The sequence below is a fragment of the Salvelinus namaycush genome, chromosome 26 (assembly GCF_016432855.1).
Source record: "Salvelinus namaycush isolate Seneca chromosome 26, SaNama_1.0, whole genome shotgun sequence".
Classification (NCBI taxonomy): domain Eukaryota; kingdom Metazoa; phylum Chordata; class Actinopteri; order Salmoniformes; family Salmonidae; genus Salvelinus; species Salvelinus namaycush.
Genome location: NC_052332.1, coordinates 38,141,668 through 38,154,234, shown reverse-complemented (window position 1 = coordinate 38,154,234; position 12,567 = coordinate 38,141,668). Strand labels below are relative to the sequence as shown.

At 43.1% G+C, this 12,567-nt stretch overlaps 1 protein-coding gene across 1 annotated transcript in view; it reads left to right on the top strand.

Annotated features, from left to right (window-relative positions):
* LOC120021580 (ubiquitin-like protein 3) overlaps window positions 1–12,567 on the top strand; it is a 50,117-nt gene that overhangs the window by 28,254 nt on the left and 9,296 nt on the right. The window contains exon 2 of the mRNA XM_038965378.1: window positions 12,338–12,446. Coding sequence (XP_038821306.1) covers window positions 12,338–12,446 — 109 coding nt within the window. The remainder of the gene's footprint in view (window positions 1–12,337; window positions 12,447–12,567) is intronic.

Sequence of the window (12,567 nt, the reverse complement as noted above, 5' to 3'; positions counted from 1 at the left end):
TTGTGTGTGTGTGTTAGGGACAGACTGAGGCAGGGTCACATCAGTGTGTGTGTGTGTGTGTGTGTGTGTGTGTGTGTGTGTGTGTGTGTGTGTGTGTGTGTGTGTGTGTGTGTGTGTGTGTGTGTGTGTGTGTGTGTGAGGGCCAGATGTCTGTGTGTGTTCGTTTTGCTAATCTGCCCTGGGGTAGAGGGTGTGACAGTCACAGGACAAATCCAGCAAATTAAGTTATTTATAGCATGTTTATTTAATCATCTACTACACTGTCTGATAGTGGACAACATTGTCTGGCACAGAGACTGCATTATGTCGTGTTCGTGTGCGTACGTGAAGAGATGCCAATGGATGTTTCCAATGCCATCTGGTAAATCCAGGACAGAGAGCATTTCAGATCTCTGGTCCTCGCACGCACGCAGGCTCTGACTGCAGGGCAATACATTAGAGAGAGTCTCTTCTTAGCTTCTGCCCTTATTCCTTCAGTCTCATCTGAAACCTCAGGAGGAAAAAACTGAAATTGTAGAGAGGTTGAGGAAGGGTCAGGGGTTAGGGAGGAGGTGAGGGAGAGGTGGTAGTCGGGGGTTAGGGAGGAGGTGAGGGAGAGGTGGTGGTCGGGGGTTAGGGAGGAGGTGAGGGAGAGGAGGTGGTCGGGGGTTAGGGAGGAGGTGAGGGAGAGGAGGTGGTCGGGGGTTAGGGAGGAGGGGACAGGGGGATGAGGTGGTCGGGGGTTAGGGAGGAGGTGAGGGAGAGGAGGTGGTCGGGGGTTAGGGAGGAGGTGAGGGAGAGGGGTGGTCGGGGGTTAGGGAGGAGGTGAGGGAGAGGAGGTGGTCGGGGGTTAGGGAGGAGGTGAGGGAGAGGGGTGGTCGGGGGTTAGGGAGGAGGTGAGGGAGAGGAGGTGGTCGGGGGTTAGGGAGGAGGTGAGGGAGAGGAGGTGGTCGGGGGTTAGGGAGGAGGTGAGGGAGAGGGGTGGTCGGGGGTTAGGGAGGAGGTGAGGGAGAGGAGGTGGTCGGGGGTTAGGGAGGAGGTGAGGGAGAGGAGGTGGTCGGGGGTTAGGGAGGAGGTGAGGGAGAGGAGGTGGTCGGGGGTTAGGGAGGAGGTGAGGGAGAGGAGGTGGTCGGGGGTTAGGGAGGAGGGGAGGGAGAGGAGGGGGTCGGGGGTTAGGGAGGAGGGGACAGGGGGATGAGGTGGTCGGGGGTTAGGGAGGAGAGGAGGGGACAGGGGGATGAGGTGGTCGGGGATTAGGGAGGAGGGGACGGGGGGATGAGGTGGTCAGGGGTTAGGGAGGAGGGGACGGGGGGATGAGGTGGTCGGGGGTTAGGGAGGAGGGGACAAGGGGATGAGGTGGTCGGGGGTTAGGGAGGAGGGGACAGGGGGATGAGGTGGTCGGGGGTTAGGGAGGAGAGGAGGGGACAGGGGGATGAGGTGGTCGGGGGTTAGGGAGGAGGGGACGGGGGGATGAGGTGGTCAGGGGTTAGGGAGGAGGGGACGGGGGGATGAGGTGGTCGGGGGTTAGGGAGGAGGGGACAGGGGGATGAGGTGGTCGGGGGTTAGGGAGGAGGTGAGGGAGAGGAGGTGGTCGGGGGTTAGGGAGGAGGTGAGGGAGAGGAGGTGGTCGGGGGTTAGGGAGGAGGTGAGGGAGAGGAGGTGGTCGGGGGTTAGGGAGGAGGTGAGGGAGAGGAGGTGGTCGGGGGTTAGGGAGGAGGGGACAGGGGGATGAGGTGGTCGGGCGTTAGGAAGGAGGGGACAGGGGGATGAGGTGGTCGGGGGCAAGGTTAAGCCCTGTAATCAACTCGCTGTGTGGTCTCCTTACATACCCCATGCCCACAACGTGTCTGTGTGTCTCTGTCTATGTGTGTCTGTCTCTGTCTGTATGATCTTACAGGTATTTAGAGGTTGATTGTGTGTCAGTGACTTGATTCTTGTAGAGGACATTTTCCAGCTGTGGAAAATCTGTGGCAGTAGCAGTATTGTTAGCAGTATTACAGATACATTATTGTATTAATGACAGTATTAGTATTACAGATACTGCTACTGTCATTAATACAATAGTGTATTGTTAACAGTATTACAGATATATTATTGTATTAATGACAGTAGTAGTATTACAGATACAATCAAATTCAATCAATCAAAAGTATTTATTAAGCCCTTACATCAGCTGATGTCACAAAGTGCTGTACAGAAACCCAGCCTAAAACCCCAAACAGCAAGCAATGCAGGTGTAGAAGCACGGTGGCTAGGAAAAACTCCCTAGAAAGGCCAAAACCTAGGAAGAAACCTAGAGAGGAACCAGGCTATGAGGGGTGGCCGTCCTCTTCTGGCTGTGCTGGGTGGAGATTATAACAGAACATGTCCAAGATGTTCAAATTAGAGGTCGACCGATTAATCGGAATGGCCTATTAATTAGGGCCGATTTCAAGTTTTCATAACAATCGGTAATCGGCATTGTCGGACACCGATCATGGCCGATTACATTACACTCTACGAGGAGACTGCGTGGCAGGCTGACTACCTGTTATGCGAGTGCAGCAAGGAGTCAAGGTAAGTTGCTAGCTAGCATTAAACTTATCTTATAAAAAACAATCAATCTTAACATAATCACTAGTTAACTACACATGGTTGATGATATTACTAGTTTATCTAGCTTGTCCTGCGTTGCATATAATCGATGCGGTGCCTGTTAATTTATCATTGAATCACAGCCTACTTCGCCAAACGGGTGATTTAACAAGCGCATTCGCGAAGAAAGCACTGTCGTTGCACCAATGTGTACCTAACCATAAACATCAATGCCTTTCTTAAAATCAATACACAAGTATATATTTTTAAACCTGCATATTTAGTTAATATTGCCTGCTAACATGAATTTATTTTAACTAGGGAAATTGTGTCACTTCTCTTGCGTTCTGTGCAACAGAGTCAGGGTATATGCAGCAGTTTGGGCCGCCTGGCTCGTTGCGAACTGTGTGAGGACTATTTCTTCCTAACAAAGACAGCCAACTTCGCCAAACGGGGGAAGATTTAACAAAAGCGCATTTGCGAAAAATGCACAATCGTTGCATGAATGTACCTAACCATAAACATCAATGCCTTTCTTAAAATGCCTTTCTTTTTTAAACCTGCATATTTAGTTAAAAGAAATTCATGTTAGCAGGCAATATTAAACTAGGGAAATTGTGTCACTTCTCTTGCGTTCATTGTACGCAGAGTCAGGGTATATGCAACAGTTTGGGCCACCTGGCTCGTTGCAAACTAATTTGCCAGAATTTTCCATAATTATGACATAACATTAAAGGTTGTGCAATGTAACAGCAATATTTAGACTTATGGATGCCACCCGTTAGATAAAATATGGAACGGTTCCGTATTTCACTGAAAGAATAAACGTTTTGTTTTCGAAATGATAGTTTCTGGATTTGACCATATTAATGACCAAAGGCTCGTATTTCTGTGTGTTATTATATTATAATTAAGTCTATGATTTGATAGAGCAGTCTGACTGAGCGGTGGTAGGCAGCAGCAGCCTCGTAAGCATTCATTCAAACAGCACTTTCCTGCGTTTGCCAGCAGCTCTTCGCTGTGCTTCAAGCATTGCGCTGTTTATGACTTCAAGCCTATCAACTCCCGAGATTAGGCTGGCAATACTAAAGTACCTATTAGAACATCCAATAGTCAAAGGTATATGAAATACAAATGGTATAGAGAGAAATAGTCCTATAATAACTACAACCTAATACTTCTTACCTGGGAATATTGAAGACTCATGTTAAAAGGAACCACCAGCTTTCATATGTTTTCATGTTCTGAGCAAAGAACTTAAACGTTAGCTTTTTTACATGGCACATATTGCACTTTTACTTTCTTCTCCAACACTTTGTTTTTGCATTATTTCAACCAAATTGAACATGTTTCATTATTTATTTGAGACTAAATTGATTTTATTGATGTATTATATTAAGTTAAAATAAAAGTGTTCATTGTTCATTCAGTATTGCTGTAATTGTCATTATTACAAATATATAGAAATCGGCCGATTAATCGGTATCGGCTTTTTTTGGTCCTCCAATAATCAGTATCGGTATCGGCGTTGAAAAATCATAATCGGTCGACCTCTAGTTCAAATGTTCGTAGATGACCAGCAGGGTCAAATAATAATAATCACAGTGGTTGTCGAAGGTGCAACAGGTCAGCACCTCAGGAGTAAATGTCTGTTGGTTTCTCATAGCTGATCATTCAGAGTATCTCTACCGCTCTTGCTGTCTCTAGAGAGTTGAAAACAGCAGGTCTGGGACAAGGTAGCACGTCCGGTGAATAGGTCAGGGTTCCATAGCTGCAGGCAGAACAGTTGAAACTGGAGCAGCAGCACGACCAGGTACTCCTGAGGCATGGCCCTAGGGCTCAGGTCCACCGAGAGAAAGAGAAAGAAAGAAAGAAAGAAAGAAAGAAAGAAAGAAAGAGAGAGAGAGAATAAAAGAAGATCATACTTAAATTCACATAGGACACCGGACAAGACAGGACAAACATTCCAGATATAACAGACTGATCTGCAAAGCTGTCATCAAGTCAAAGGGGTGCTACTTTGAAGAATCTCAAATATAAAATATATTTTGATTAACACTTTTTGGTTACTACATGATTCCATATGTGTTATTTCATAGTGTTGATGTCTTCACTATTATTCTACAATGTAGAAAATAGCAAAAATAAAGAAAAACCCTTGAATGAGTAGGTGTGTCAACTTTTGATTGGTACTGTAGTTTTTGAGAGGTGTGGTTGATAAGGCTCTGTGGGATGTAGCTAGGAGAGCACTGTGACTGACAAGTGAATTTAAATGTCGCAGAGAGCTTGGGGGTTACCGCGTAAAATCCCATGGACAGGGTTGTATTCACTAGACAAAACAGAGGCAAACAGGCTGAAATTGGGGGCGGTACGATGTCATCTTGTCCGATAAGAAATGGCTGCTTTCTTTTCCGGCGCCACATCAGATTGAAAAGTACTGGTGTAAATGGTTTCCAGTGGCTCTGCTCCCTCCCGTCACCCTCTCCTCTCTCTTTTGTTCTCCACCCGTCTGTTTTATGTGATGTGAATTGAATTCATCCCTTTTCTGTTGAGCTGGGCTGGACCAGATGTTCTGGGTAGATAACCTCTTACAGATGATTCTGTTACAGGCCTCTGAGGCGACACACTACGGAAATATCAGCGTCTCGCTCTTCTTCTTCTTCTTCGTCTCTTCCACGTTGCTTTTTATCTTCACTTCTTCCTGTCAACCTCTTTTCTCTTCCTCTCTCTCACACACACACACACACACACACACACACACACACACACACACACACACACACACACACACACACACACACACACACACACACACACACACACACACACACACACAAACTCTAATCTAATTTCCCCAGATCATTAGTAAAGTGTCATCTATGAGGCAGCTCTCATGTCTCGTAATGACATTAACGCTCCTTCCTGTGTCAGAAAAATACATCTCACACAGTACACTATACTATATACTATACACTATATACTACACTATATACTATATACTACATGCTATACACTATTCTATGCTATACACCATACTATACACTATATACTATACACAATGCTATATACTACAAACTATACAATATATACTATATACTACATACTATACACTATTCTATACTATACACTATACTATATACTACATACTATACTATACAATATATACTATATACTACACTACACACCATACACTATACTATACACTATATACTATACTATACACTGTACTATACACTACACGACTATGTACTATACACTATACTATACACCATACTAAACACTAAACACAACACTATACATACTATACACTATACTATACTATGCTCTATACTATACAGTACACCACACTATACACTATACTATACCACACACTATATATATACTCTCACTATGCTATACTCTATACTATACTTTGTAGTATACACTGCACTATACTATGCTCTATACGCTTTACTATACAACATACTATACACTACACTATAATATACCATATTCATAACATACTGTATATACTATACACTATACATACTATACACTATACTATACATACCATACACTATACTATACACCATACTGCACACTATACATACTATACTCTACACTATACTCTATACTATACAGTATACCTTACTATACTACACACCACACTATACGCTATACTATACAATATACTATGCACTACACTATACTATTCACTATACATAACATACTGTATACACTACACTATACACTGTACTATACACAGTACTAAACACTATACACTACACTATACATACTATACACTATACATACTATACACTATACTATACACTATACACTGCACTAAACACTAAACACTATACACTATACACTACACTATACACTATACTATACACTATACACTATACTATGCATACTATACACTACACTATACATACTATACACTACACTATACATACTGTACACTATACTATACATACTATACACTACACTATGCATACTATACACTATACTATACACTGTACTACACACTATACACTACACTATACATACTATACACTATACTATACACTGTACTATACACTATACATATTATACACTATACTATGCACTATACTATACATACTATACTACACATTATACTGTACACTATACACCACACTATACATACTATACTACTATACACTATACTATACGCTATACACTAAGCTATACATACTATACACTATACACTATACTATACTAAACACTATACACTACACATACTACACTATATACATACATTACACTAAACACTACACTATAAATAATATACACTGTACTACACACTATACACTACACTGTACACTACACTATACACTATACTAAACACTATACACGGCACTATACATACTATACACTATACTAAACACTATACATACATACTATACTATACACTACACTACATACTATACATACACTGCACTATACTACACACTATACACACTACACTATACATACTATACACCATACATAAGGACTCCCGAGTGGCACAGCGGTCTAAGACACTGCATCTCAGTGCAAGAGGCGTCACTGCAGTCTCTGGTTCGAATCCAGGCTGCAAGACTTCCGGCTGTGATTGGGAGTCCCATAGGGCGGAGCACAATTGGCCCAGCGTTGTCTGGGTTTGGCCGGTGTAGGCCATCATTGTAAATAAGATTTTGTTCTTAACTTGCCTAGTTAAATTAAGGTTAGTGCCAAGTTGTAATTATTTTGCCTCTATGGCCTATTTATTGCTACTCTTCTACATTTGCACACACTGTACATATCATTTTCTATTGTGTTATTTACTGTACGTTTGTTTATGTGAGTGTTGTTGTTTTTGTCGCACTGCTTTGCTTTATCTTGGCCAGGTCACAGTTGTAAATGAGAACTTGTTCTCAACTGGCCTACCTGGTTAAATAAAGATGAAATAAAATAAAAAAATGTGTAGAATGGTAATTATAAGTCAGCCAGAAGCATACCACCCTGCATACCACCCTGCATACCACTGCTGGCTTACCTCTGAAGCTATGCAGGGTTGTTCCTGGTCAGTCCCTGGATGGGAGACCAGATGCTGCTGGAAGTGGTGTTGGAGGGCTAGTAGGAGGCAATATTCCTCTTGTCTAAGATATATATATTCCAATGCCCCAGGGCAGTGATTGGGGACATTGCCCTTTGTAGGGTGCTGTCTTTCGGATGGGACATTAAACGGGTGTCCTGACTCTCTGTGGTCACTAAAGATCCCATGGCACTTATCGTAAGAATAGGGGTGTTTCCCCCGATGTCCTGGCAATATGTCCCTCATACCACAATGGCCACCTAATCATTCCTTTCTCCGGCCAAATGCTACGCCACGCATGTTAGTTTCTTCTCCGCAATGAGTTTGGATGTGAATACATTCGGGGCTGTCTGATTGGTCCAGAAACCGCTGGGTTGGCCAGAGCCAGAACACATGAGTAAAGCAGCGGTTTGAATTTTTTTTTATTGGCTTTTGTACTCTGATCGATTGGTTAAATATCATCCAATCGTTGATGACTTTGTTTTGAACAACACCCCTTTTGCCGCTCGTCACCACAAACGACTTCAATGATGTCATTCTCAGATTAAAGTATGTAGCGAACAACAGAGCAGCAGTAGTGTTTAGTGTAAGTCCATCAGGCTAGTAACCACACCATTTCCTCATGAGTTTTAGCCCTAATGCTACGCAATCAATACAGGCCTGAGGGTGGGTGTGTTCATTTCTGTGTGTGCAGTGCAATCCACGTGTGTGTTTGACATTTGACTGCTTGCTGTAGAGCTGTTTGTGTCCCAGTGCAGTAGGATGTATGATATTCCTGTTTGCGTCCCAGTGCAGTAGGATGTATGATATTCCTGTTTGTGTCCCAGTGCAGTAGGATGTATGATATTCCTGTTTGTGTCCCAGTGCAGTAGGATGTATGATATTCCTGTTTGTGTCCCAGTGCAGTAGGATGTATGATATTCCTGTTTGTGTCCCAGTGCAGTAGGATGTATGATATTCCTGTTTGTGTCCCAGTGCAGTAGGATGTATGATATTCCTGTTTGTGTCCCAGTGCAGTAGGATGTATGATATTCCTGTTTGTGTCCCAGTGCAGTAGGATGTATGATATTCCTGTTTGTGTCCCAGTGCAGTAGGATGTATGATATTCCTGTTTGTGTCCCAGTGCAGTAGGATGTATGATATTCCTGTTTGTGTCCCAGTGCAGTAGGATGTATGATATTCCTGTTTGTGTCCCAGTGCAGTAGGATGTATGATATTCCTGTTTGTGTCCCAGTGCAGTAGGATGTATGATATTCCTGTTTGTGTCCCAGTGCAGTAGGATGTATGATATTCCTGTTTGTGTCCCAGTGCAGTAGGATGTATGATATTCCTGTTTGTGTCCCAGTGCAGTAGGATGTATGATATTCCTGTTTGTGTCCCAGTGCAGTAGGATGTATGATATTCCTGTTTGTGTCCCAGTGCAGTAGGATGTATGATATTCCTGTTTGCGTCCCAGTCAGTCAGGGTTAATCTCAACTAGCCTGTGTCTGAGAGAGGGCTATCAGAGGATGAGGATGAAGAAGGAATTACTGCTTTCTGTCAGAGATGAGAGAGAATGATGATGAGGGATGACTTTCCTGTGTGAGGTGATAGAGAATGGACAGATGGATGGATGAGTGGATTAAAGAAGGAAAGATGAAAGATGAGAAGATGTTCCCTAATTTCCCTTTCCCCTTTGGTTGGTGTCCGGTCTCTCTGTATTTCTGACTTAATGGTGTGAATCACAGGGTTGGGAAATTCCAGAAACTTTTCAGAAATCCTGGTTGGTGAATATCTGGAGTCAAAAGGGAATAAAGTGCCAGCAAATTCTTCAACTGGGATTTATTGCAACCCTACCGACACACAGACGATTATTATTATGCTGGCTAAATCATATGTCTGCCAGCCTGCCCTCTTTTCCTTCTAACAGCTTCAGTGTTGTTTTTAAGAGTTAGTATGATGTTCAGCTCCTCTAACTGGGTCACAACAACACCAAAGTTAAACAACCTAGCTGTACCATATTAAGATACTAAGTTCGTGATAAGGTAGGCCAAGGTCTGTCTTCATGTATCTATTAACTCCTACCTGATATCCATTTAACTGTTATCTCCTACCTGATATCCATTTAACTGTTATCTCCTACCTGATATCCATTTAACTGTTATCTCCTACCTGATATCCATTTAACTGTTATCTCCTACCTGATATCCATTTAACTATTATCTCCTACCTGATATCCATTTAACTGTTATCTCCTACCTGATATCCATTTAACTGTTATCTCCTACCTGATATCCATTTAACTGTTATCTCCTACCTGATATCCATTTAACTGTTATCTCCTACCTGATATCCATTTAACTATTATCTCCTACCTGATATCCATTTAACTATTAACTGCTACCTGATATTAATTTATCTATACTGTGCAAAAATTTAAATGCAACATGTAAAGTGTTGGTCCCATGTTTCACGAGCTGAAATAAAAGATCCCAGAAATGTTCCATATGCACAAAAAGCTTATTTCTCTCAAATGTGTTTACATCACTGCTAGTGAGCATTTCTCCGTTGCCAAGATAATCCATCCACCTGACAGGTGTGACATACCAAGTAAGCTGATTAAACAGCATGATCATTACACAGGTGCACCTTGTGCGGGGGACAATAAATTGCCACTCTTACATGTGCAGTTTTATCACACAACACAATGCCACAGATGTCTCAAGTTTTGAGGGAGTGTGCAGTTTTATCACACAACACAATGCCACAGATGTCTCAAGTTTTGAGGGAGTGTGCAATTGGCATCCTGACTGCAGGAATGTCCACCCGAGCTGTTGCCAGAGAATGTAATGTTCATTTCTCTACTGTAAGCCGCCTCCAATGTCGATTTGATTAAGACGGTAGAAATCCAAATAAATTATCAAAAGCCACCTACCCCCAAACCCCACATCAAGCCCCACCACATCAAGCCCCCCCCACCCCACATCAAGCCCCCCCAAACCCCACATCAAGCCCCCCCAAACCCCACATCAAGCCCCCCCACATCAAGCCCCCCCCACATCAAGCCCCCCCAAACCCCACATCAAGCCCCCCCACATCAAGCCCCCCCAAACCCCACATCAAGCCCCCCCACATCAAGCCCCCCCAAACCCCACATCAAGCCCCCCCACATCAAGCCCCCCCAAACCCCACATCAAGCCCCCCCAAGCCCAGTATATAGTATCAGTTCTGTATGTTTGACAAGTAGTATACAGCTGCGCTTTAGATAATTGTTTATTCAACCTATGTAATGTATTCTCTGTGAATATGGTGATGTTTCCCCCCCCCCCTCCCCTGTTCAGAGAAATAGTCATTGAAGTTGTTAGGTTATGCGATGGGGCATAAGCTTGACGTTACCACGTTCTGACCACTTGATGGTGCTGTTTCTGCTATACTGGCTCACTCTATCATCCAGTTAGAGGTTGCCTGATGCATATCCAGTTAGAGGTTGCCTGATGCGTATCCAATACAAATTCACCAATCTGGTTTAGATTCAGAATGTACCAATCAACATGTTAATTGGCCACAGTTGAAGTTGGGTACTACCCACATTATGCCATTAAGTTTGACTTGGTCCTGGGGAAACCTATGGATGAGCATACAATGGTGATTGTGCGAGCCTTTGATTTTTCTACTTTGCTGCTATGATGATGAGTACTGGATTAGAATTGCGGATGCTGTGGATGAAGAAAACATGGACATAAAGGGGATATTCGTGCATCCAAGTTATCCAGCAAGGTCATATTTTTGGCCAAACAGAGAGGACACATGTTATCTACTAAAACCAAGCATCATCTGCACCATTAAGGCATCAACCACTGCAACTGGTCGCCAATATCATTTGGGGTGTAGGAATATCACTGTAATTTAAGGTGCACTTAAGACAGAAAAGAAAGTGAAAGAGGGACATTTCTTTACAATAACACATTTACTTGTGTTTGTGCTGCTGGCTCCGTCATTCTCTTACCAAACTTTGCATCTGCACTGTTCTTCAAGTAAATGTTTTTTTTTTAAATAAAATGTTCAATGGAAATTGTTTTATATCTCTGTCCATATTGTCCATGAGTTTTTAGGTAGATGGAAAATAGCCTTTTTTCCCCACAACTCAATCAATCAAATGTATTTATAAAGCCCTTTTTACATCAGCAGATGGTCACAAAGTGCTGTACAGAAACCCGGCCTAAAACCCGAAAGAGTAAGTAATGCAGATGTAGAAGCACGGTGGCTGGGAACAACGACCACCAGTTTGACTGAATTGCAGGAGAATTATACACGTATGGATTTTTTATGCGTAGTTTTCTCTTTGTTCAACCAGCCTGCTTCCTGACATTCATCCACACAATATTTCATGACCCTAAACCCGCCTGCCCCACGGATATAACCACCCGTGCATCACCAGTGTGTGTGTGTGTGATGTGTTCATACACACATTAAAGGGAAGGCTTTGAACAAAATATGCTCTAAGAATTTTTTTCCAGCGATCATCCTTACCCCTCTTCTCTTTTTCCCTAACTATATGCAAACCTTTTGACGCGGTTGCTAGGTGTTGGGTTAAGGTCGCTACACTATCCCCTTCCTTTGATAGAGCTTTTCCCCATGGCCTCTCTGATGGTCTCATGGGCGCCATCCCACTTCTGACACTGTGTCTTGTTTTTTGTTATGTGTCTATCAGCTTCTAATCTCCTCCTCTCCCCTTGTGTGTTTCAGATTAACCTGCGTCTCATCCTGGTCAGTGGGAAGACGAAAGAGTTCCTGTTTTCTCCCAATGACTCGGCCGCAGACATCGCAAAACACGTCTACGATAACTGGCCAATGGGTGAGTGACACCTCACAGACACACATTACAACTGGCCAATGGGTGAGTGACACCAAATGCATACATATCAGTGGAGGCTGGTGGAGGATGATATTATTCAATTCCAGCCATTACAATGAGC